General features: G+C 35.0%; 1 protein-coding gene and 1 pseudogene across 2 annotated transcripts; one reads left to right on the top strand and one right to left on the bottom strand.

The window, feature by feature from the left end:
- Nucleotides 1-592: 592 nt before the first annotated feature.
- LOC130715486 (synaptotagmin-5-like) lies at nt 593-10333 on the bottom strand. Of its 2 annotated transcripts, XM_057565592.1 has the most exons (7): nt 9728-10331; nt 9322-9425; nt 7422-7572; nt 7098-7319; nt 4465-4653; nt 4075-4188; nt 593-1023 (listed from the first exon to the last, which is right to left on the bottom strand). In XM_057565592.1, the coding sequence occupies exons 1-7, from the start codon at nt 10124-10126 to the stop codon at nt 895-897; spliced, it is 1308 nt and encodes a 435-aa protein (XP_057421575.1). In that variant the 5' UTR covers nt 10127-10331; the 3' UTR covers nt 593-894. The 2 variants fall into 2 exon arrangements, with proteins under 2 accessions (XP_057421575.1, XP_057421576.1); XM_057565593.1 differs by lacking the exon at nt 4465-4653 and having other exon boundaries at nt 9728-10333.
- A 4815-nt stretch (nt 10334-15148) lies between these two features.
- LOC130713155 (E3 ubiquitin-protein ligase ORTHRUS 2-like) lies at nt 15149-16916 on the top strand (annotated as a pseudogene).
- The last annotated feature ends 7523 nt before the right edge of the window (nt 16917-24439 follow it).

The following is a 24439-nucleotide window of genomic DNA, read 5'->3' as shown; positions in this document are numbered from 1 at the left end:
TCACAAGGCCAAACGATTGGAAAAGACAATCTGATTTAGAAAGTAGTATTTTATCTTTACCGACTTTGATGAGACAACAATTCACAAGGCTTGTTTAATGTAACTGTATCAAGGTACATGATGCACATGTAAGTGACATTGACGAAATAGTTGAGTAAAAAAAATTTAAGAACCGTTTTTCAAAGAAAAGAAAAAGAAATATTTGAATGAGATGTTTTTCAACGTTATGAAAACTGTAATTTGAAAACAAAAAATAGAAAGAAAAAAAACATGTCTAAACTGTTTTGATATTATAGTTTTAAAAGCTTAAAATAAGAATTGTTATCCACTCTTTCAATGTAAACACGTACTCACTTGTAAACTCAACTCGTCATATCTAAAACACAGTTTATACCACAAAACAACCTTCAAACACTCGCCGAGAGTAAGAGTGATTCAAAATCCACAATGCGTATTACCTTTTAAATAATTATTTTCATTCCGAAAATCACATCATCTTCCCTAAACCTTTCATTTTAAATTCGGAACATAGAAACAATTTGGTTTGTTTATCACTTCCAAACTAGTCTCAAATATCAACACATCATCCACATGAAAGCAAATACTAATGAACTCATTGTCACACAACTTTGTGTGCACACACAAGTGCCAGAAGAATTCACAACAAATTTTTGTCTTGTCAAAGCATTATGAACTTATCATACCATTACTCAGGTGCACATAAGCACTTACACAAAAACGAATTGTTTGCATAACTCAACATCTTTAGAAACAATCAAAAACTGGAATTGTATCATGCTGCATCAACCTGTATGGAGATCAGAGACACGTAATTCAAATTTTACAATCATCAAGTGCATGAATAGATACGTAATTCTAGATATCCATCCACAATTACTTGCGCCTCCACTTGAGATGGAGTTTCAAAGAGCCAGATTTCGCACCAACTAGTTCAAAACTTTCTGTGTAATCCCCCTCCAGTATTACCTTGGTAAGCGACAATATACATCTTCCTATATAATCCTGCATGCACATGGAGAGAGAACAATCAGAATTTACCAAAAATTATCAACTTAGGAAAACTAAGTCCGAGATAGATCATTCCTTTATTTGCAGTGTGTGTTGGGGTTGATTGTCAAGTCCCACATTGCCCAAGTTTCTAAAATAAAGAAGGAGGTTAAAAATTAGCTATTGGAGAAGTCCCACATCGCTTAGTGTGGTGAAGCAAGGGGAAGACCAAGACTATATATTGGACCTAGGTTCTTTGTTTTTAGATGCACCGGTCAGTAGCACTTTAAGCTTATATCTGACTTAGTTTAATATTTGCTTTGTGAGAGTGTGGTTGTACTGGGGCATTGGGGTGAGAGTGAGAGAAGTCTATGTGTTGTAACAATTTTCACATAGTGATATTTCTCTTGTTGTCGGTTTAGACAACGGTCGTGGTTTTTTCTCCGGTTTTGGAGTTTCCACGTAATTTTCTTGTGTTGTGATTGTGTTTTATTTTTCTTCAGCTCCGTTGTTTCCCAACAGTGGTATCAAGAGCTTCGGTTCGATGAGATATCACAATTCTTAGTATGCTCTGTGGTCGCAGAATTATCTGATCTTCCACACCAGAAAAGAAGTGTGATATTGTGGAGGTGCTGAAGAAGAAGTTTGCAGCTGCTATGTCTTACTCGAGCGCTATGAAGTTTGACATAGAGAAGTTTGATGGAAGAATCAACTTTGGCTTGTGGAAAGTACAAGTCAAGGATGTGCTGATACAATCAGGATTACACAAGGCGCTGAAAGGAAACACTTCCAACATGGAGGCCGACAAGTGGGAGGAACTAGATTTGAGGGCTGCAAGTGCAATTCGTCTGTGTTTGCAAAAGAATGTTCTTGCAAATGTGCAGAATTTGTCATCAGCCAAGGAGCTCTGGGAGAAGCTTGAAGGGTTATATCAGGCAAAGGGCATCTCAAATCGGTTGTTGCTGAAAGAGCAATTCCACAATCTACGCATGGATGAAGGTACGAAAATATCTGATCATCTGAGTACTTTGAATAATATTATCTCCGAGCTGGAATCTATCAAAGTAGAGATTGATGATGAAGATAAAGCGTTAAGGCTCATTTTGTCTCTTCCATCTTCCTATGTTCATCTAAAACCTGTTTTGATGTATGGGAAGGAAAGTTTGAGTTTTGAAGAAGTTGCAACTAAAATTATTTCGGAAGAAAGGAGAATGAAAAATGATGAAAGCACTTCAACAAGCTCAATATTGCTAACTGGAGGTGGGGCTAATGGGAAGAAGATCCTTGCAAAGAATCTGGCGTGTTGGAAATGTGGAAAGTCTGGGCATGTGAAGAGAAATTGTCCAGGTGGAGCAGTATCTGAAAAAGACTCTGAGGTAAGTGCTAGCAATGTCTCCCTTGTTCTGGGAGATGATGGTGATCTCATCTAGAAGATAAAGTTTGTTCTTATGGTATTTCCGCTATACCATGGAAAAGGACAAGTTATTGCTAGCGGATTCAGAAACAACACACGGGCATTGGTTGGCATTGATGCAAGGTGTGTGGTGAAAGGTGTCGATGGCTGAAGAACTTCCTGGAAGCCAACATGGGAGTTGCACCATAAAATTTCAGCAAGGTTTCGACATGTGGAAATTCTTGGAATGGTTTAGTTCCAAGTGAAGAAAATTCTTGGGATGGTTTGTTTCCAAGTAAAGTGTACTCTTTTATGGTGGAGTATGATTGTCAGTATAGACAATGCAAGCGGAAGATGTGTAACTCTTACAATCAAGGTGGAGATTGTTGGGGTTGATTGTCAAGTCCCACATTGCCCAAGTTTCTAAAATAAAGAAGGAGGTTAAAAATTAGCTATTGGAGAAGTCCCACATCGCTTAGTGTGGTGAAGCAAGGGGAAGACCAAGACTATATATTGGACCTAGGTTCTTTGTTTTTAGATGCACCAGTCAGTAGCACTTTAAGCTTATATCTGACTTAGTTTAATATTTGCTTTGTGAGAGTGTGGTTGTACTGGGGCATTGGGGTGAGAGTGAGAGAAGTCTATGTGTTGTAACAATTTTCACATAGTGATATTTCTCTGGTTGTCGGTTTAGACAACGGTCGTGGTTTTTTCTCCGGTTTTGGAGTTTCCACGTAATTTTCTTGTGTTGTGATTGTGTTTTATTTTTCTTCAGCTCCGTTGTTTCCCAACAGTGTGTTTAAAACAAAATATGTTGAGTATAACATCTCCAAAAGGTGGAAATTAATAATTTTTTGAACATAAAGACAAACATCAATTTAGATATGACAAATGCTAACAAGTTCTCTAAGAACATTGATTAATAAATCAAAATTGGAAAATGTTTCTTGAGAAGTACAACTTTTAAGTTGCTAACGTAATAAATGTTGCATTTGTCAATAAATATTAGTAGAACCCAACATATGATACAAATATACATGATAGATACACTTAATTAGTTAATGAAAAAATAAAAGTATTTAACATCTTAATAACATTTAATATTTTTATTTAGGAATTAGAATGGTTATTAGAAGAAGTAAGGGTGTGTAAGGGTTTAGAGTTTACGGGTTTTAGTCGATTATAGGATTCTGAGCTGATTTTAAGTCGAGTTTTTTTATTATAATTATTCAAATAATATTATAATAATTATCATCATGAAATAAAAAATTAAATAAAATAAATTCAATTACATTACCCAAACAAAGAATTTTACAATTGAGGGAATTCCATTACTTTATCCAAACAATTGAATTTGAAAATCAAGAAAATTCCCCAAACATTTAAAATCCCTTGAATTTTACAATCCCCCGTCCAAACACAATCTTAGAGGATTCAAAATTATTTTGCTGACAACCAATTCCAACAATCCAACTTTAGTAGTGATAGTTAAGACCCATACATTCTAACCTCCATTCAGTTGTTCTGATATTATTATACCAAATTTGTAGTTCAATGCCAATTTTTTTATTTATAGATAAGGGTAGTTCAATGCCAATTGACTTCAGGTCATCAAGACATGAAAGAAAGACAATCTAGTAACCAATTCAACATAATGCAAAATGTAATATTACCTTTCCAAAAGTGTTCTTGTCCCAAACTTCAACAATTACCATATCATGTAATCCATCCTCGACATCAAAGCCAAATGTTTGATCCCAATTAGGATTCAAGTTCTTGTTCACAACCTGAGAACAAATTTCAGGGTCAAGTAAGTTCATATTTCATAACATGTTGATAATTAAATTAATAAAGCCATAAAATTGGATAGTAGCAACAAACTTATAAAACACCATATAAATATCCTACCTCAATGCCCCTAACCCACCCTAAGAACAAAGAAAAACAAGATCTTACAAGAGATAATAAAGTTCTCAACAATAACAGCAGCAGGCCCATCTCTGATTCTCAAAATGGTTTTAAAGTATATGCTACTTTTGGATCTTTGTACATCAAAATCTTACCCTGGTTTTGTTTTTTATTTTAGCTTTTGATTTTGCTTTCCTCAAGGTCAGAACAACAAATGGATCAGGGTTTCCCATGAAATGTGATGCAGGCAAGTTTTCAGCAGATATCACAGTAACATAAAGGACTCCTGAGTAGTTGGGAGCAAATGGCGTGTCTAAAGGACAGTACAAAAGCTCCACGTGTACCTAAGAAGAAAGAACAATAATTATGGCGTGTCTGAATTCACTTAACTATTAGGGTAATATTGTTTATCCAAAAAATTTAACAGATAGGCAAATATATATCATGTTAGACACAATTATGTTTTTGACAACTGTTTAAAAACTACGAAATAAATATAATTAGGCTTAAATCAACTGTCTAATTCTCATGTCCACAACAAGGGTGAGTCCTCTTAGGATGGCTAAAAGTTCAGCAAGAAGCGTATCACCAACCCCCTCAAAGCTAGAAAAACCAGAAGCCCAAGCTCTATTCTCATCTCTTATAACTCCACAATAACACATAACAGACTGTTGAATTGAGTAGCCTCCATCTACATTTAACTTCATCCATCCTAAAGGGGGAAAACTGTTGGCCTGAAGGACCCGGAAGAAGATATATATGATGAATAATATTTGGGGGTTTAGAGATGTTGGAAAGACGAAGCACCCTCTGCCAAAACATCAGAGATTCGAAGGCCCAAATCATTAACATGAAAAAAATCAATCTTGTCTGAAAAAAAAAGACAAGATTAAGAGAGATACTGTAACAGGATGATCGACAAGGTTCACTCTCCCTAATATATATTAATAGGTTAAAAGTGAAGTCCAACATTAACTCTGAACATAACCCTATCTCCTAACAACCCTTAACATAACCTTATCTCCTAACAACACTTAACATAACCTTAATCTCCTAACACTGACCAATCTGTCAAAAGAGGAGTTGCCTTGGTGTAGGTTGTAGGGGGAGACAGGGGAGCCTAATCCCCATGGGCCAAATAGCAAGACACCTACAGATATCGACGCCACATCTAACCCAAAACTTTAAGGCATTAGGTTTATGGGTCACATCTCTCATAAAGTTTTCACCTCACCCATACTTAACTAATGTGAGACTCCAACTCATACTTGAATTCTCAACAATTTCCCTCTCAAATGCGAGTCACCTCCACATTATCATGGTCTCCCTCCGTGAAAGCTTGTTCACCCTTGTACCACCGTTCGCACCATGGTCCAACCATGTGCAACAAATACACCACTTTGACCACACCGTCAAGGAGACTTTCGATACAAGGAGACGTACTAATATCACTTGTTGGGGGAGACAGGAGAGCCCATGAGCTGAGGAGCAAGACACTAAAAGAAATCGACGCCACATCTTAACCCAAAACCTTAAGGCATTAGGTTTATAAGTCACATCTCTTATAAAATATTTTCCTTACCCATACTTAACCAATGTGAGACTCCAACTCATACTTAAATTCTCAATACGAGCGGAATGAAAATCCTTAGTGAAGATATTGTAGCGCACGACACAAACTTCTCTAAGTTGGAAACATAATTCTAAAGCTTATAATCTGTCAAAGGAGAACCACAAAGATATTTTGCTTTATACACTTTCTCCAAAGAAACAAAATTCCAGCTACAACCAAAATTATTGTTGGACCAAATAAAATTCCAAATATGAGAATCTATGGCGTTATGGCGGCTTTGAGGAATCCACATTGCCTGCATAGTGTAAATCGGAAGAGATGATATAACAGATTAGGCCAACCAAACCCTTCCTACCTTGTTAAGCAAGTTATTTTTCCAAGCTGAGATGAATTTTAATTTAATCTTGTCCAAAATGAAGTTGAAGCTCATTTTGGTCAGTTTTCCACAAATAAGAGGGAAACCAAGATATTTTCCAAGATCATTAGTGTGCCTCTTTTTGACAAGGTATTTTCTTGTTCTGCCTTGATTTCTAAAATCACAAGAGTTCTTCCTAAATTAAAATATTCTCATATTTTAGAAGAAGGTATTTCTCCATAAGCAGAAGGCTACTAGAGGCCTCGTCCTCTCCCAATTTTCTACTATGAAATAGGCAGAAAGAGCACAAAAGATCTTGAGCTAAATGTCTATAACATCCTTATCTCTAGACTATACGACTCTGCTCATTGTTTGTAATTTTGGCTATTTCATTAATCCACTCTTAGAATTCAAACCATTTCATATCTGTAGTCAATGTAGAACTTCTCAACATACTTAATTTTGGTCATTGATTTGTTTCCACTCAATAATCTGCAAAGAACTTTGGTCATTTCACCCTTTCTACAATACCCTTCAATCTCCCTATTTCAGATCTTATAATAAAACAACAACAAAAGCCTTATTTCATATCTCATAATAATAATAGATAATGATAATAATAATAACAACAGTAATGATGATGATATAAATAATAACTTTGTAAAACAAAAGTTCTTTCTACCAAAAGGACCACATTTGTTGGGACTATTTATGAAATTTCACAATCATGCATTTCTCTTCCTTTCACTTTCTACATAATCAAACAAGAGGTGAGATGAGTTTTAACTTTCTTTCCTTCCATTTTATCTCCTACCAGACTCTTTTGACCATATATTATAATATATTATAGTATTTCTCACCTGCCCTCTATTCTTGTTATCTCTTCGGGGCTTCCCAAGCTTCGACCACACATATTTTACTTTACCAGATTCAAGTCCACTAAGCTGTATCTGAGCATCACCAGCAAATTTAGATGACGACAAACGCTTAGATTTATAAACTCCAACAATCAAGTGTTTAGTGGACACATTTTCGACGCTAAATTCAAATCTTTCATTCCAAATTGGATTAAAATCATTTTCCTGGAGAGAGAAAACAAAATTAGTGTTATTTCTTCCACAATTGAGTACCAAAAAATGCTTGAGAAAGAAAGACAAACAGTTAGGAAAAGGAAACTAACTTACAATTGTCTTGCTTTTTTTATCTCTGTCACCTGAATGTTGTATGTATAGTACAGCAGATGGATCCGGTTTTTGAATAGTATACTTCTTTCTTAATTCCTTTGCTTGCACAAGCTTTACTTTTAATATCCCTACAGGCTTCAACTTCTGATAACTGAACAAGAAAATACAGTACGGTTCAAAATGGCAAATCTGTTTTTTACTAGCCAAGACAGTGAAAGTAATCTTATGATCAACAAGCAACTATAATATCAAGCAAATATCTATAATATCATTACATTTCATAATTAGCCTTAATCAAGATTAGGAATAATAATAATATAAATAAGGGTTAGTATCATAGTAGTCAAAATCGGGATTAATGGCTTAATTGGAGAGGGGGAAATTAATCGTTAATCACATAATCATAAGATTAATGCCTTAAGATTTTGCAAATTTACTATTTATATATTTATTGTGCACATAAAGTTAATAACATAAATTATAAACTTTATCTAAATAACTGAAAACGCATAAATAAAATTATACTCAGAACTCAAAAATAACAAAAACAATTCATAAGAATGTCACTCCAAAGTCCACATACCATCAACTTACAAAGCAACAATATAAAAGATAGAACATATGGGCTAAGAGGCTGAAACAGAGAACAGACCCCAGCAGCACCTCCAAGGCTCCAACATTTGACCCAGGACCAATGTGATTGACTGAGAAGCCATTTTCAAGATAGAACAGGGGAGCTAAGAGGACGAAACAGAGAAAAGGAGGGAAAAAAAGAAGTCAGAAATGGTCATTGTTGCAGGTGAGAAGGTTGAATCCAAAGTCTGTGTATTATATATGGCATAGTATTTCATAGAAGATACTTGGTATTACAACTAAGAGTAGTAACAGAGTAGCTACAATCAGTTAGAAATTAGTTATGATTGTTAGACCTGATTAGTTGACAGTTAGTAGGCAGTTAGATTAGCGGTTGAAGTAGTTAGGGATTAGTTATTTAATCCTTTGAGATTCACAGTGTATATAAGGGCACTTTTGACTGGAAGAGAAGAGCTCGTGCCACAATAAGGAGGTGCTGATGCTTCTGTTCAACCACTGTGTTTTGTTGTGGTTTGTAGGGACAGCTGAACTGATGATGTGTGCCTTCTATCTTGATGAAGAAAATCAGTCAATTGCAACTCAGGTGCATTATCAGTTCGCAGGCACTTGATTTTCTTACCAAACTGCGTATGAATCATAGCAAAAAAACCTCTGGACACAAGTACTAGGAGCCTCAGACTTGTTTTTGAGTAAGTATACCCAAGTGTGTCGACTATAGTCATCAACTATAGTCAAGAAAAAACGATGATCAGCATACGTGCATGGGGCGATGATAAGGAACTAGACATATGATGATTAGAAACAAAAGACAACTTTCGAAATTTGGCTAAAGGACAGATTGCACAAGTACAAGAAGAATAACAATGTGGAACAGAAAAAGAAATTTTATCAGACAAATGGATCATACGAGCATGCCACAATTTTGCACACTTAATTATTGGAATCAAAAGCAGTGTTTACAAGTGGAGTTGAAACATAAACAGAAACAGAATAACATTTGTGTGTTGTGTGGTCAATATCTAAGTAGTATAAGCCTTTGATCAGTCTACCCGTGCCAATCATCATGAAGCACAAGTTTGTAAGGATATTGAGCTAACAAAGCACTAACAGACATTAAGTTTGAAGTGAAAGTAGGAACACAAAGCACATTATGCAATTTTAGGGAAGAATTCAAACACACAGTACCTATGGCTACTTGTGTTGTGTGTGATTGGGTAAAAGAACAAATCTATTGGACAAAAGAGTATAAGAATCAAACAGATTTAAGGAACAAGCAATGTGTGATGTGGCACCAGAATCTACTAACCAAAAATTGACCAAATCTATTCCATTTGTTGACTTTGAGTCGTTGGGAGCAGATGGGTTGGTAAATCTATTCTTATGGCCAAGTGTCGAACGCTCCAATTCTTCCTAAAAAGAAAGAACAATAATTATGGCATATATGTCTGAGTTCACTTAACTATTTAGCAGAAAAGCAAATATACAAATATAAGTTGTTCTACACATTCAAAACAGAACAACTTTAAATAGAGTATTTCAATCAAAATATTTATCAAGTGATGAGTTCTTAAATGCATTACCTTAAACAACCTATATTTTGGAACAGATGAGAGTATTAATCATGTAAGTTTGACACAAATGAAAATATGTTTTTGAGTTTTGACGAGTGGATTACAACAAACTAAGAAATACATATAAAAGTAAATTATAACCTCTTGTCTTCTCATACGACACAGGATTTCTTTTGAATCTCTGGCGCTCTGAGCTTGCAAACAATTGGTGATAAACCTGTCGATCGATTTTATCAGTCGTTGAAGCTTTTCCTCGTGAAATTTCCTGGCCACAAGATTGAACCGGCTGATTTTTGAACAGTCTTCAACGAGTCGCTTACCCTCTCTCATTGTACTTAACAGCGACTCAAGCTCCACTTTCGGGCGGCCCAACTCATTGTTTAGCTCCTCTATGTCTTGGATTACTGGACATAAGCCTTCTAGAGTGGCTGAGAGGTCAGCTGAGGTTTCTTTGAAGTTAACTGCTTGCGAAACAAACTTCGACAGTTCTATAGTAGCAGTCAAAAGAACTCCAGTTGTAATTAGATGAGGTTCCGGCATTTCTTTCCGATCTCCCTCTGAAACATGACGCTGAACATGGGTGGGGGAGATCTGCTAAATACGGGTTGTTTAGAAGCAATAGTATTCAACGTGGAATTAATGATTACAGTTGCAGATTCAAAGCTGAAAGCTGAATAGTCAACATGGTGCATCGCTGCCACTTGAGAGTTGAGAGTAACTTAAGTAAGTTCCACACAACTGCTGTCTTCAGAGTCCATTTACGTGTTAAATACATCACTGTGACTCGGTCTCTTTGTGATTCTTAGAAGGTTTTTTTTTTTTTTTTTTTATGGTTGAGAGTAACTTAAGTAAGTTCCACACAACTTCTGTCTTCAGAGTCCATTTACGTGTTAAATACATCACTTTGACTCGGTCTCTTTGTGATTCTTAGAAGTTAGTTTTTAGGCTAAGAATTAAAAATCTATTTTTAAGTATTGTTGATGTGCACCTCTTAATTCTTAAATCTAATAACTACTCATTCTGATATAAAATATAAGTTGTTTAAAATTATGTATATTGTCTGACAGCTCATCATTTAATAAAATTATTATTATTATTTATGTTTTCATAATTTTCTACATGCAGTGCAAAATGTGAACCCACACGAACTCTAATAATTTCATATTGATGATTTTCAAAGATTCTTTTCTAAAATAAAACAAAAATATAGTTAAATGAAAAAGACATGGAGTGGGGAAGTAGACTAGAAATTATAACAAGTGATACGTCATATAGGTGACATAATGTGAACTCATACGGACTGTAATAATTGCATATTGATACTTTCTTCAAGATTCTTTTCTAAAATAAAATAAACATGGAAAATACATAGAGAGAGAAAGTAGACTAGGAATTAATTGGTCAAATTATTCATTTTTCACATAAAACTTATATCAAGTTCCTTAAATCTATTTCGTCAAGTTTACCAATCATGTGATGACACATGTGCAACTATTTCTAAAAATAGATGTCATGTATTAAGAATTTATTATCAAAAATTGAAAAATTACACATAAACTTGATGAAATGAAGGTAAGAAACTTGATCTAAGTTTTATCCATTATTTTTATGTTTGTTTTTTTTTGTGCGGAGCTTGTAACCTATAATTTACACATAAATAAATATAAACTTTATATGAATTAATATTTTTTAATATATACAAGATATTTTTTGATCGTCAATAATTTCATATATACTTCTAAAATTAGTTGAAAAAGCTAAGAAAGTTAAAACAAATTTTTAAATTAGATATAAAATAAAATTATTTATATGTAAAATGTTCCTCCTGTGAAAGCTATTTACTTGTAATTTATATAAAAAAAAGTTAAAGTAGAATATATTTTTAAGTAGTATTAACCAGTGTTGTTAATGACGGATAGCGTAGCGTAGCGGCGAGCCCAAATAAGGCTATAGCGCTATAGCGAGTAGCGCTACGACCGCTACACAGGTTATATATATATATATATATATATATATATATATATATATATATATACATACATGTATGACTGCTCAAAATGTTAAATAGAACTGAAGTCTGGAATTATATTTCACTCATAGTCAGCTACAAAAAGACATGAGTGATTAAAACAAAGCTTTCTAGCTTGTCAGTAGACATTAGTATTCTACTTCTATCTTCTAAAACTATGAACATCAAATGAAAGCTCGTAAAACTAGCTGCTAGTATTCAAAAGGCAGCAATGCCCTAACCTATGCAAACATAAATCATCAAGTGAAGGCTTCTTAATCAATCATCCTCTAGATAGGTCTTCCTCTTTATCACTTCCTCTCCTCCATCATTTTTTATTTCTGCGTGTAAAACAAAAGGTATAGTGAAAATAGGAAAGAAATTCGTACGGTTTTACTGAGAACACAACTGTAGAGAGAGATATTTCATTAACTTAGGGGAAGACAAGTTTGCCCTCATTTTTTTAACATAAGTGGGGGCAAAATAGGAGATTCGACTTCATCTCCTTCCCAGAAACAAATCGCGCCGCTATAGTTGTGTTCAGGCCGCGATTGCGCCGCTACAACCACCGGCGTCGCTCCGCCACATAACGTCGCGATAGCGGCGTTATAGCCCGCTATTGACAACACTGGTATTAACATTAAATTATATTGTAAAATACATAAATTTTATCAAAACTTATATTTGTATTAATTTTTACATTGATCATTTCAAAAAAAATAAAATTCACATTGAAAATACTTTCATGTTCAAACTTATATTCGTATTCATTATAATTTTATTTATATTTACTCGTAAATGTTTTTAAAAAATACTTTAATTATATTTACTCTATTAATTGGTCGAAATATATAGACTTGCATTTAACACATTGGACAGTTAGATAGATTATGCATGTTAGCTAGTGTAAAATAATGTGCTTTTAGCCACGAATTCGTGTAAAGATATATACTTGTCTCATTCTTTTAGCTTTTAGTTGCAAGTTGCATTACGTTTTTTTTTTTTTTTTTTTGAAAAGTGCATTACGTTAGTACTACATTGATTTAGAAGGCGTTAGGGACAACTGTCATTCAATTAGGATAGTGGTGATGATAGGGACTTAGGAAAAAGGGCTGAACATGCATGATGCATGTATCATGCATGATCATGCATGATGCATGTATCATGCATGGAAGGTGTATACAGTAAGGATATTTTCCTAGTGCTGACAGCCCTCGGTTATGGCATGCCCCAATCAAGACTAATATTGATGATGCTTTTGTTCTGAACAAAAGGGGCTCGATCGGGACATTATTCAATGAGGACCAGGTAGTGAAGAATTTCACGAGCTTAAGTGTCGAAAGGCTGGACCTGTCACTTTTTCCAGCAAGAGGATGACTCAACTAGGGACCATTAAGTTACGGAGAATGATTGGAAATACCTCTATCTTGGTGGTGATTGATAGTGAGGCGAGCCATAATTTTGCTGTTCAGGAGATTTTGAAGCAATTGGGTTTAAGAGTGATACCAAGACCTACTTTTGGAGTCCAATTAGGCAATGGGGTTTGTAAGGAGTTGCAGGGTTGCGGCAAGAATGTGAAATTCAATATAGCCAACTATGAGTTTTCATGAGATTGCTCTGTTCTTGGCTTGAAAAGAGTGGATGCCATTTTGGGGATTGCAGGGTTGAAAATGTTAGGAGAAGCTAGAGTGAATTGGAACAATTTGTCTATGTCTTTTATGCAACATGGAAGGTGATTTCCTTCCTATAAAACCTTGATTAAAGAACGAGAGGTTGAATTTGCTTCTGCTTTGCTGATTTTATCATCCATGTCCACCGCAGTTTTTTTTTATAGACAAATGTTAAATGTTAGTAAATTAGTTTTCCTCAGGGTTAGAACTTTGGACCCTTTACCCTTCATCCCACCCAACCCTTATGTCTCTAGCTTTTACCACTTGAGCTATCCTTCGGGGATTGTCCACCGCTGTTGAAGGAGGTTCTAGGGCGAAAACTAGTGAGGACGAAGATGCGATTACGGCACAAGGCAACTTCAATGTTTGCTAAATAAGTTCCACCAGGTTTTCTCACAGACACAAAGCGACCACAAAATCCCTATTAAGGCTAGAACTGATCCTGTTAATGACTTAATGTGAGTGTTAGAGATAAATAGGCCCAATATCCTACAGGATATTTCTTTGTTTCTTTGTTGACTTATTTTGTAATATTCCTCAGAATATTCCTAGCATATTCTGTACCTTATTATTATAAATAACATTGTCTACCTCATACACAATTTGTGGTGAGAGAATCCAATCTTACAATGGGACCCTACAGGTATGAGGTATCCTCCTCATATTCAGTAAAATGAAATTGAAAAAATGATTGCAGAAATGTTAGCTGCAGGAATTAGCCATTCAAATGCAATTCCCAGATTTCAACCTTGAGGACAAGGTTGGTCTTGCAAGGGGAGGTATTGATAGGGACTTAGGAAAAAAAGGGCTGAAAATGTGTGAAAGTTTTAAATGAGAAGGAACAAAAAGGGCAATGAGTAGCTAACAGTTAGGAGGGAAGTTAGGCAGCTAGAAGGGTTGTGAAGGGGGAGATGTTAAATACCAGACTTGTTCGGGGGAATAGGCATTGCTAGTTCATAGATTTCTATAACCTACATTCAGCTTTTCTGACACTGTTAGTATTAATACAAAATCGGCACTCCATGTAATTTGTGTTTGAAGTTCAGTGCCATGAATTCAAGTCAACAAGACATGAAAAGAAGGTGATCTAGTAACCAATTAATTCAACATAATGCAAAATGTATTATTACCTTTCCAATAGTGTCGTGGTCCCAAACTTCAACAATTAGCATATCATGTAATCCATCCTCAACAACAAAGTCAAGTGTTTGATTCCAAACAGGGTTCAAGCTGTAGTTCACAACCTGAGAACAAACTTTCACGGTCAAGTAAGTTGATAACAGTTGATAATTAACTAACAAAGCTACAAAATTGGAAAGAATTGAAGACTTATTTAATAAATTAAATATCCTCTCTTGCTGCTTCAAAATCTTACCCTGGTTTGTTTTTCAACTTTAGCTTCTGATTTTTCTTTCGCCAATGTGAGAACAACAAAGGGGTCCGATTTTCCCATGAAATCTAATGCAGGCAGATTAATTTTCAGCAGACATCACAGTAACAGAAAGGGCTCCTCCCATCATAACCTGTTTCGCCAAGGTGAGAACAACATACTGGTGATCAACTTCATTCTCATTTGCATTTGTTGAACTTTCAAGAACTTCTGCGGCCGAGGATGTCATTGAGTAGTTGGAAGCAAATGGGTTGGTAAAGCTGTTGCCAATACCAAAACGACAGAACAAATGCTCCAACCGTTTGTTCATGTTTGGCTTAGCAGTAGCAGAACTATCCCCAGTTGCAGGGGTAGTAGTAGAATCATCATGAGAAGATGAAGAAGTTGTTGCGTCGTGAGCCATTACACAGGCAAGTTTTTCAAACATGCTATGCATTTTCCTGACAAGAAGCAGGGTTTCTTTTTTATCTCTGGCGCTCTGAACCGGCAAAACAATGGTGATAAACCTCTCGAGCGAGTTTATCAGAACTTCAAGCTGTTTCTCGTAAAGAGTCTTGGCTAAACAATTGAACTAGCGGGTTTGTCCCATTAAACTTATCAGAGACTGAAGCTCCCCTTTCCGGTGGCCCAACTCATTGTTTTGCTTCTTTATCTCTTCGATTACTGGACGTAATGCTTCTAGAGTGTCTGAGAGGCGATCTAAGGTTTCTTTGAAGTTAACGCACCTGGCTATTGCTTCCGAAACAGTTTTCACCAGTTCTCCAAACACAACACCCAAAGCAGGCAATGGGGTGCTCACTTTGTGCATGTTGGTGGCATTGCTGGACAATCTGATATGGGAGCACAATCTGTTGTGCTTTCTGGAGGATATGTTGATGATCAGGACCATGGAGAATGGTTTCTCTATACTGGAAGGTTGGTTTCTGCTGTCTACTTCCCTTTATTCCTCTTCTCTTTTCTTAACTCTTTCATATCTTTATGTGCAGTGGTGGTAAAGATCTTACTGGGAATAAGCGCACAAATAAGAACCATTCCTTTGATAAAAAATTTGAGAAGTACAACCGGGCACTTCAGTTAAGTTGTCTGAAAGGTTATCCAGTTCGAGTCTTCAGGTGTGATAAGCTTGACCATCTACTTGGATTTGCAACTTGTATTCTTTCAAATACTTTATGTGACTTCAGTTTACTAACAAGTACTGGGCTAGAATGATGCATATGCTATTTCAAAGTATAGGCTTGCAGTAGTAAGATCAGAGTTGTAGTGTACTATAAATACCTTGTTAAGGAAGTACATTGTAGTATTAGTGACAGTTACTTTTGAAATGCAGCTCTAAAAGCTTTACTGGTTCTGAGAGTATTCCCATCAAACTAAATTAAAGGATGTGTAGAGAAACTTGGTTTCAAACTGCACTTTAGAATTAGGAGAGCTGAACTGCATCCTGTTATTTTTTCAAGACTCACAACAAGAGTTTAGCGTCTGCCCCAATTGGAAAAAGCAATATGGCTATTATTACTAATTCATAGTAAAAATATATAGGTGATATTAGATTGCAGAAAACTAATGTCATTAAACTTTTAATAGAGATTAAATTTCATTCAATGTCTAATGCGCATGTGTTTGTCAGTGTTATGACTAAGGTAGGGTGTTATTTGATAAAATTGATATTTTGAGTCAATAACCTTGGTATTTTTGGTTGGGGCTGTGTTAAATTTATTGTTATATGATTGACTTACTCAATTAAGATGTGATTAAGCATTAGAGTTTCAACTAATTCATCAAATGTTTGCTCTAATATTCCAAACTTACATCAATAAGCAGATCTCACAAAGAGAAGCGATCCTCATATGCCCCCGAGAAAGGAGTGCGGTATGATGGAATTTAAAGAATTGAAAAATGTTGGCAGATAGCAGGAGTGCAGGTAAATATGTGCAATTTCAGGATAATTTGATTGCCTCTGTCTTGTTCTAGATTTCATGCAATGCATCTGATGACATTAATTATTCCGTAACTAGGGTTTCAAAGTCTGCCGGTTTTTATTTGTTAGATGTGACAATGAACCTGGTATTCTTCTTTGTCTTCCTGTTGAGTCGATCAGTTTGACACTAACCCTTTTTGACATTCCATTTACTAAACTATGTGGAAACACAGTGATGATCACGGGGACAGACCAAGGCCTTTACCAGCTGTCCGTGAGCTGAATAAGGCCGCAAGCATACATGAAAGAACATAAGCACCTGCTTGGGATTTTGATGTGAGTCATTGTTGAAAGTTTTTTTTTCTTTTTTTAAATTTAGTGCTCTCTGCAAGTTTTAAAACAATTTCATTTTTTCTCAGCAACGTGCACATGATTATATTGTCTGAAATATAGATCATATAATTAGAACATTTTAAATACGAGTAATTAATATTTAGGAGGAGAATTTTTGCTAGAAATGGATGAAACCACCCCCTCCGAGTAGGAAAAAGATACAAACCGAGGAACCCACACCCACACAAATAACTATATCAGCTAAAGAGGCTAAAAGGTTCCAATACATGTCGATCAAGGAACAATTGCGTAAAGGTACAATGTTTGACATAGCTTTAGTCAGGGTTAAAAGGTTGATGTTGTTAGCCATATCCATTAATACAATCTTATTGACATGTGCACTGTTTCTTTTCTCGCAAATGCAGGATTCTCGTGCCTCATATGTAGTGAGGTTATGGTCTAACCAGTGACAACTCCATGTGCTCATAATTTCTGCAAGCCATGCTTAGAGGGTGTATTTGCTGGTAAGTCTTCTGTGAAAGAGAGAAGCAGGGGTGGGAGAACACTTCAGGCCCAGAAAGTTGTGATGAAATGTCATGGATGCACTGTTGACATATCTGATTATCTTCAGAACCTTCATGTGTGTAATGGCTTGCTCTTGATATCTGAGATTTTACGGTTTCCAGCTTAAAATTGTGGTTTCTAAATTTGTCTGGTTGGGTGGGTGGTTGTTTGACAGGTTGATATAGATTTGAAGGGAGTGATTGAATCACTAAAAGCCAAGGCTTAAGAAAATGGAGAATCACTGGAGTCAAGTGAAGATGCAGATGCTTGCATGGATGAAGATACTGGCTTAGTGAAAGTAAACTCTGGGGAGGAGTTAAGTGGTTCAACTGGGACCAACAAGGCTGTTGAAAATGGAGAACCATTGGTCTCAAGTGAAGATGTCGATGCTTGCAAGGATGAAGGTACTGGCTCAGTGAAAGAAAACTCTGTGAGAAAGTGCAATGCAAAGAGAAAGAAAAAAGATTCTGGAGAACAATTGGCTGATAAGGGTGATGGTCAAAAGGCTAAAAGAGGTAGAAAATCCAGAAAGGTTGAGAAAGCAGTGGATGAAGCAAATGATTCTCCATCCAGTCCATTAGATCACCAGTAAGGAATTGTAAGGACTGGACCATCATCTGGTTGGATTATGGTCGGGTGGTCTCTTTAATATGTCTTTTTACTGTTTTGGCTATGTTTGGGGACTGTTTATATTGGTTAGTTTTTCCTGATTATAATCTGGATGATTCAGTATTATTGTTGGAACGGGTACAAGGACTTTTTTTTGTAAGATGTACACAATTTAGAAGCAAATTTACCTATTTTATCTTTACCAAGTTTGATGAGACAACAATTTATGATGCTTGTTTAATGTAGGTTTAATTAAGTTTTTGGTCTCTATCATACACTATATTTGGTTTTCGTCCCTCGTCGGTGTAAGTGTGGGGAGTGGTCCCTAACCTTTGTATTAATGTTTAGTTTTAGTCCCTCCGGCCGCCTTGGTCAACGTCGGAGCTCCGGAAAGCTCATGTGGCATGGGCACGTCATTTAATGAGTCCACGTGGATTTTTCTTTTTCATTTTAAAAATATAAAATAAAAACACAATTAACCCTACTAATTAATTTAGAGTTTAATTGCTATGCACTGACGGTGTAAAGTTTTTTTACACCTGTTGAATATCTGTTAAGATTTAGTTTTTTATTAGTCTTATCTAATAGAGATATAGTTAAGATTTGTTTATCTATTTTAGATTAGTATCTATTTAAATAGAGATGATCTCTATTTAATTAGAGATAGGTTTAGATAGATTTAGTTTCTTTTTATCTCTTTGTTAGTCTATATATATTGTAGTTTTCAGTCAAGTATTAATCAATGAAATATACACAATAATTATTTCATTAAATTCAAGTTGGTATCAGAGCGGGGGCTCCTCCCCCGTGAGCCCCTTCACGGGGGCTTTCCAAATCTCTTTGGATTCAATTTTCCTTGTACTTTGCTTCTGCTTGTTAGTTCTAACCGTTTTCTTACGGCCTCATTTCTTTCTGATTATGGTCTCCTTTGTCTTGGAACCCTAGTGATCCTTGTCACGTTCTTGGGCGTCACCATTGACGTTCAACCATTATCAACGTTCCTCCACCGCCGTTTTCCGAAGTTGCTCAGAACGGATCGGAGTCACCTCCAACTTTTCCCTGAAGCGTCGTCGCCTGTATCTTGAGCAAGGTTGTTCCTTGAGTGTGCGAGTCTCATTGATTAGTGAATACTCAGAGTCTGTGGTCGGAATTGATTCAACAATTGTTGATTCAAGAATTCTTGATTGGAATAACATAATAATTCTTCACTGCCAGCAACAGTATTGATTAAATAAAGTGGAATGTCAATGGTGCCTTGCATGATCATCAATTCCTATATTCTGTGGGTTTTATGAATTATTGATTCATCACGCCCCTGGTTGTTGTCCTTGTCAGTTGGGCTGGAATGTGATTTCAGATGCTGAATTTTCGATATGGAAACCCCAAAAAGATCCTTACATCTGTGGTGATTTCTCAAAATCATTTTTTCATAATTCATGTGTTCACATTGATGAAGTATTCGACCAGAGTAAGCGGTGAAGGGCAAGTTCAAGTCTCTACAATTTCTGATTACCGCATTGCATTGTGTGGCAGTAGCTTCTCTTCTTGAGTTAATCATATTTGTTACAAGCTATGCATATGACATATATGCTCTAGCTTGAGGGGAAGATCTGGATATTGTTAAATATCTCAATAGAGACTACGGTCAACCATCGCTTTCCTCTACACGTCATTGGTTCGGTGGAGGTTGTATCCAAGAATGATGCTTATATGTTGATTGTTTAATAGCACCGTGTTTTGGAGTATCCAACAATCTGAATCAGATTGTTGTGTTCCTTTGCTTTCCTATTTCTCCATAATCCAGTTTGTGCTAATATTTTTGGGAGAGGCAGAAGCATCAGGTTGAATCTAATTGTATTGATCCGCTGCATTATTCTCGCTTGTCCTATATTTGTGTTTCAGCCAGGTTTGGTTTTTAAGGTGACATGTGTTGTAGCGCCACCGTTAATGGTCGTCCGGTCTTCCTCTTCCAGTTTGGTTCGTGGGTCTGCTGTGTTTTCTCATCTGCGATGTTTCTAGCTGTTTGAGATCTTAGTTTGCGTCTCACGGTTCGAGATGCTCTTATTACATTGATCTTGGCTGACTTTATGCAATTTGGTTTTGAAGGTGACAGTGTCACCTTCGTTTGTTTTGTCTTGATTGTTTGGTTTTCTGGTTTTAGGGCTTCAGCTGCGAGTTGCGCTGACCCACTCTCTAATGTTTGAGAGTTTTCTGTGTCAAAGTTGACACCATTGTTTGTCTTAGAAGTCATCAATCGATCGACCTCAAGTATGTTTTATTTATGTGTGGTTGTTGTTGGTGAGTTGTTGCTTCAGCCTTGTTTTGTTTTCGGGCGTATTGTTGCTGGTTTTTCGCCCTTGTTTGCTGGCTCAGCTACCCTACGACACTCCAGAAGAATTGGTTTTTGTCTTGCATCAATTTCAGCCGGATCAAGTATGAGAAGTTGTCTTTTGTCGGCCCATAGATTTACTAGAAGTTTGAAAGGTCAATTCAAAGATTCGCGAAGACCGTCATTATTAAGGGACATCTATTAAGATAATTTTCTTCTTGGGTTAGATTTGTTACAAGCTTAAAGCTAAGTAAGCTTTAGCTTGAGGGGGAGTGTTGAATATCTATTAAGATTTAGTTTATTATTAGTCTTATCTCATAGAGATATAGTTGAGATTTGTTTATCTATTTTAGGTTAGTATATATTTAAATAGAGATGATATATATTTAATTAGAGATAAGTTTAGATATATTTAGTTTCTTTTTATCTCTTTGTTAGTCTATATATATTGTAGTTTTTAGTCAAGTATTACCCAATGAAATATACACAATAATTATTTCATCAAATTCAAGTACACCGTAAACCAATCAGATTTTAAGATGTGAACAAATCTCTCTTTTTATTTAATTTCATTAATTGACGTGACACATCCTTGAAATCTGATTGGTTGACAGTGTAAAAAAGTTTTACACCGTCGGTGCATCATCCTTTTTCTCATTAATAAAATAACTAATAATTTTACTTAAATTATTAATATTAAATCATCTTCATCATTGTTCTTTTTCTCCATCATCATCTTTCCTCTTCTTTAAGCCAAAATCAAACCTTTCAAATTCAATTTCATGCACCCACTTCAGACCTATTTATAAAAGTAAAAACAACACCCAACAAAAATAAAGCCTAAACCTTCAATATTCCTTCTACTTCTGGCGCCATTTACAGACTCTTCACACCCCTATATCCTTTCAAAAAACACACATAACCTCTTCTTCTACACCTGTCTTCAAACACCTTCCGTTCATGGAAGAACCTGCAAACAACAATAATATTCTTTCAGCGCCACCACAACCACTGATGATTAACATAAACGTCGTGGCCAACACCACTAATATCATGACGACACCGACAACAACGTTTCCTCCACTCTCTTGTTCCTTCTCGCTGTGTCAAACTTGTTCCTTTACCCAAAATATTGCGGATCTGGATCTATTCTCCTTCGTTCCATAAATGAATTTGTGGACCCCTTCCTTCCCTGGATGGATTTGTGGATTTGTCAAAAAAATTGTGGATTTGAGTATCCGTGTCAACCTTCACCCAAAATTTCATGGATCCGGGTCCAGGGCATTCGTTCGAGGATGTGTTGAACTTGAAACAAGTATTCGATTTTGGTCCTCTTCCTTCCATGGATGGGTTCTGGTGTGTGATTGAAGAGGAGAGGAACAAAGGGGTGTTGTTAGATTGTCTTGGGTTGTTAACTGTTCTAGTTTAGGGTTTAGGGTTTGAGGTTGGGTTTTTGTTGTTGGAATGTTCTGGGTTGTTTGATTTGTAGACCTATGATGTGAAGATCAAGATAAATCTGGAACAATTGATGAAAAACTTGTTCGCTCATGTTGAAACAATTGATGATAAATTTGGAACAATTAATGATTTTAATAAAAATTATTTTTCAATTTTATTTTTTTAATGAAAAAAGCCACTTGGACCTCATTAAATGATGTGGGCATGTCACATGAGCTTCCTGGAGTTTCGACGTTGAACAAGGCGGCCAGATGGACTAAAACCATGGTACCGTAAAAAAAAAATACAATGTTTAATGAATTAATAAGTAAATTTTAGAGTAAAATTCATTTTAATCTTCCAAAATATACTACCTCTCTTTCAAAATGTGTTATTTAAGATTATACGCATACTTAAAAATGTCATTTATTGATTTATAGTTTGAGAAAAATATATTTACTTATATTTATTTATGTCATTTATCCTTCTTAGTTTTCCAAAACCAACTCACATCAATACTGACATATTAATTAATAAAAGAATAATGATTGATTAAACTAGGAGAAGATATGAGAAAACAGGGTCCGGATCCTCTCCAGTGAAATTCTCTCAATTTTTCTCCAGTGGACATTTGTGGCGGCTTCGAACAACCACAAAATGTTTCCAGCTGCCACAAAGTTTGTCAATTTTTTGCAGTAGCATTTTGTGGCAGCTTTCAAAATTTTATGGCGGACAAATGTCCATTGGAGAAAAATTGAGAGAATAGGATCCCAGCCCAAGAAAACATGCATTCCTAATTGGCACGTCATTCAACTACTTGACCAACAAGTTCAAGAACTACAAATTGCTGATTCAATTATAGACCTTATTATGCATAATTGTTTTTTCTACTCCAAAGACAATGCACCAGCTTTCAATGTAAACTAGATATTATACCCGCGCGTTGCGCAGACATATATTAATTTTTTTTAGTAAAATTATATATATTTTAAAACATAATAGAACATAAAATAGTAAGTTAAAATATTAACTGTGTCAAAACTGATAGGGTTTACTACTACCTCCGTTCCTTATTATGTGTCCCCCTTGGAAAAAAAATTGTTTCTATATAACTGTTCACTTAGCTTTTCAAAATCACATTAAATAATTTTTTTCCAAATATTACCCTTGTGAGATTAATAAATGAGGAAAGATAACATACATTTAAGAGGGTAAAATAGGAAAATAAATAATCTTTTTTTGAAAATTAACAATATTAATTGAGTTCCTTAATATATGTGTTTCTTCCCTTCCTGAACAGTTAAGAATGGAGATAGTAATAATTAAAAACTTACATAAAAATAAAACTAACAATAAATCATGCAACTAACTTACTTTTTCATACTACATAAATATAAATTGTTTTAAAAAAACTTAATTTATTAATAAATTTTTTTAGAAATAAAATATATAATGTAATTTTTCCATATTATTAATTTTACCAATTATATATAAAAAATATACATTTCATAAAATGTTATGATTATTAGTAGATTATATAGATAAACACATATATAGATAGTAAACATGTCTTTTATGTTTGTTATGTAAACATACATTCTAAGTGTGTTATATAAACATGAATTATATCATTCTTGAATTAGAATACCTAGACTCTATGAGATAATCAAGAAGTAAGTATTTTGAATTGCTATTTATAAATATGATAAATATATTTAAAATAAATTACATATTGTTGATATATTTTTATTGAATTTATTATTAATTATAATTGCGATTAAATAATTTTAATGTTCAATATTTCATTTTTCTAATTTTGTATACAGTAGATATTATTATTTTGTTGATTTATAAATGGACTAAATATGGAAATTGAATGAAAGGTTTTACATTTATATTATATTATATAATAATATGGGTAATTTTTATCGAAATATAAATGAGTTCTATTATATTGTCATGAAGAGCACAAGAAATTAAAAAAAAAAAATTGACCAATGAAGCACTTTCGTCCTTGATAAAAGTTTTTATTTTATTTTTGTTCGAATCGGCTTATTACTAACGATTTGTGTTGTCGGCAGCTTAGTGATGGTTGATGTCGTATACCAACGGTTATGACCGATACTAAGTTACTGATCACTTTTGAAAAATCGTCGGTAAAATATAATCGAGGAGTTTAATACCGACATATCTTTGGTTGTTGGTAATTTCTCTTTAACAATGACGTTTAGGGCTCATCGACGGTTTTTTACCGTTAGTAATTCACGATATTCTTGTAGCGATTGTCATATTTGTAGCTTACAGTTTAAAATTGCTTAGGTGACATGAAATAAGAGTGAATGTTTTTATGTGGCAACTCGACATCTTAGCTTCATATTTAATATTTTAGCGAACTAGTTTAGGCCTATTAGTTTGTGTCATGTCTTGTTTAAATTAATAACAAAGACAATTGCAAATCGTTTGAAGCATATTTTGCCTGATGTTATTAGTGGCCCACAGAGTGCCTTTGTGTCGGGGCATTTTATCACAGATAATGCTCTGATTGCGTATGAATGTTTTCACTTTATGAAGAAAAAATGTTTTGACCGTAATGGCCAT

The sequence above is a fragment of the Lotus japonicus genome, chromosome 4 (assembly GCF_012489685.1).
Source record: "Lotus japonicus ecotype B-129 chromosome 4, LjGifu_v1.2".
In the NCBI taxonomy this organism is placed as follows: Eukaryota; Viridiplantae; Streptophyta; class Magnoliopsida; order Fabales; family Fabaceae; genus Lotus; species Lotus japonicus.
This window is presented reverse-complemented; position numbering and strand designations above follow the sequence as displayed.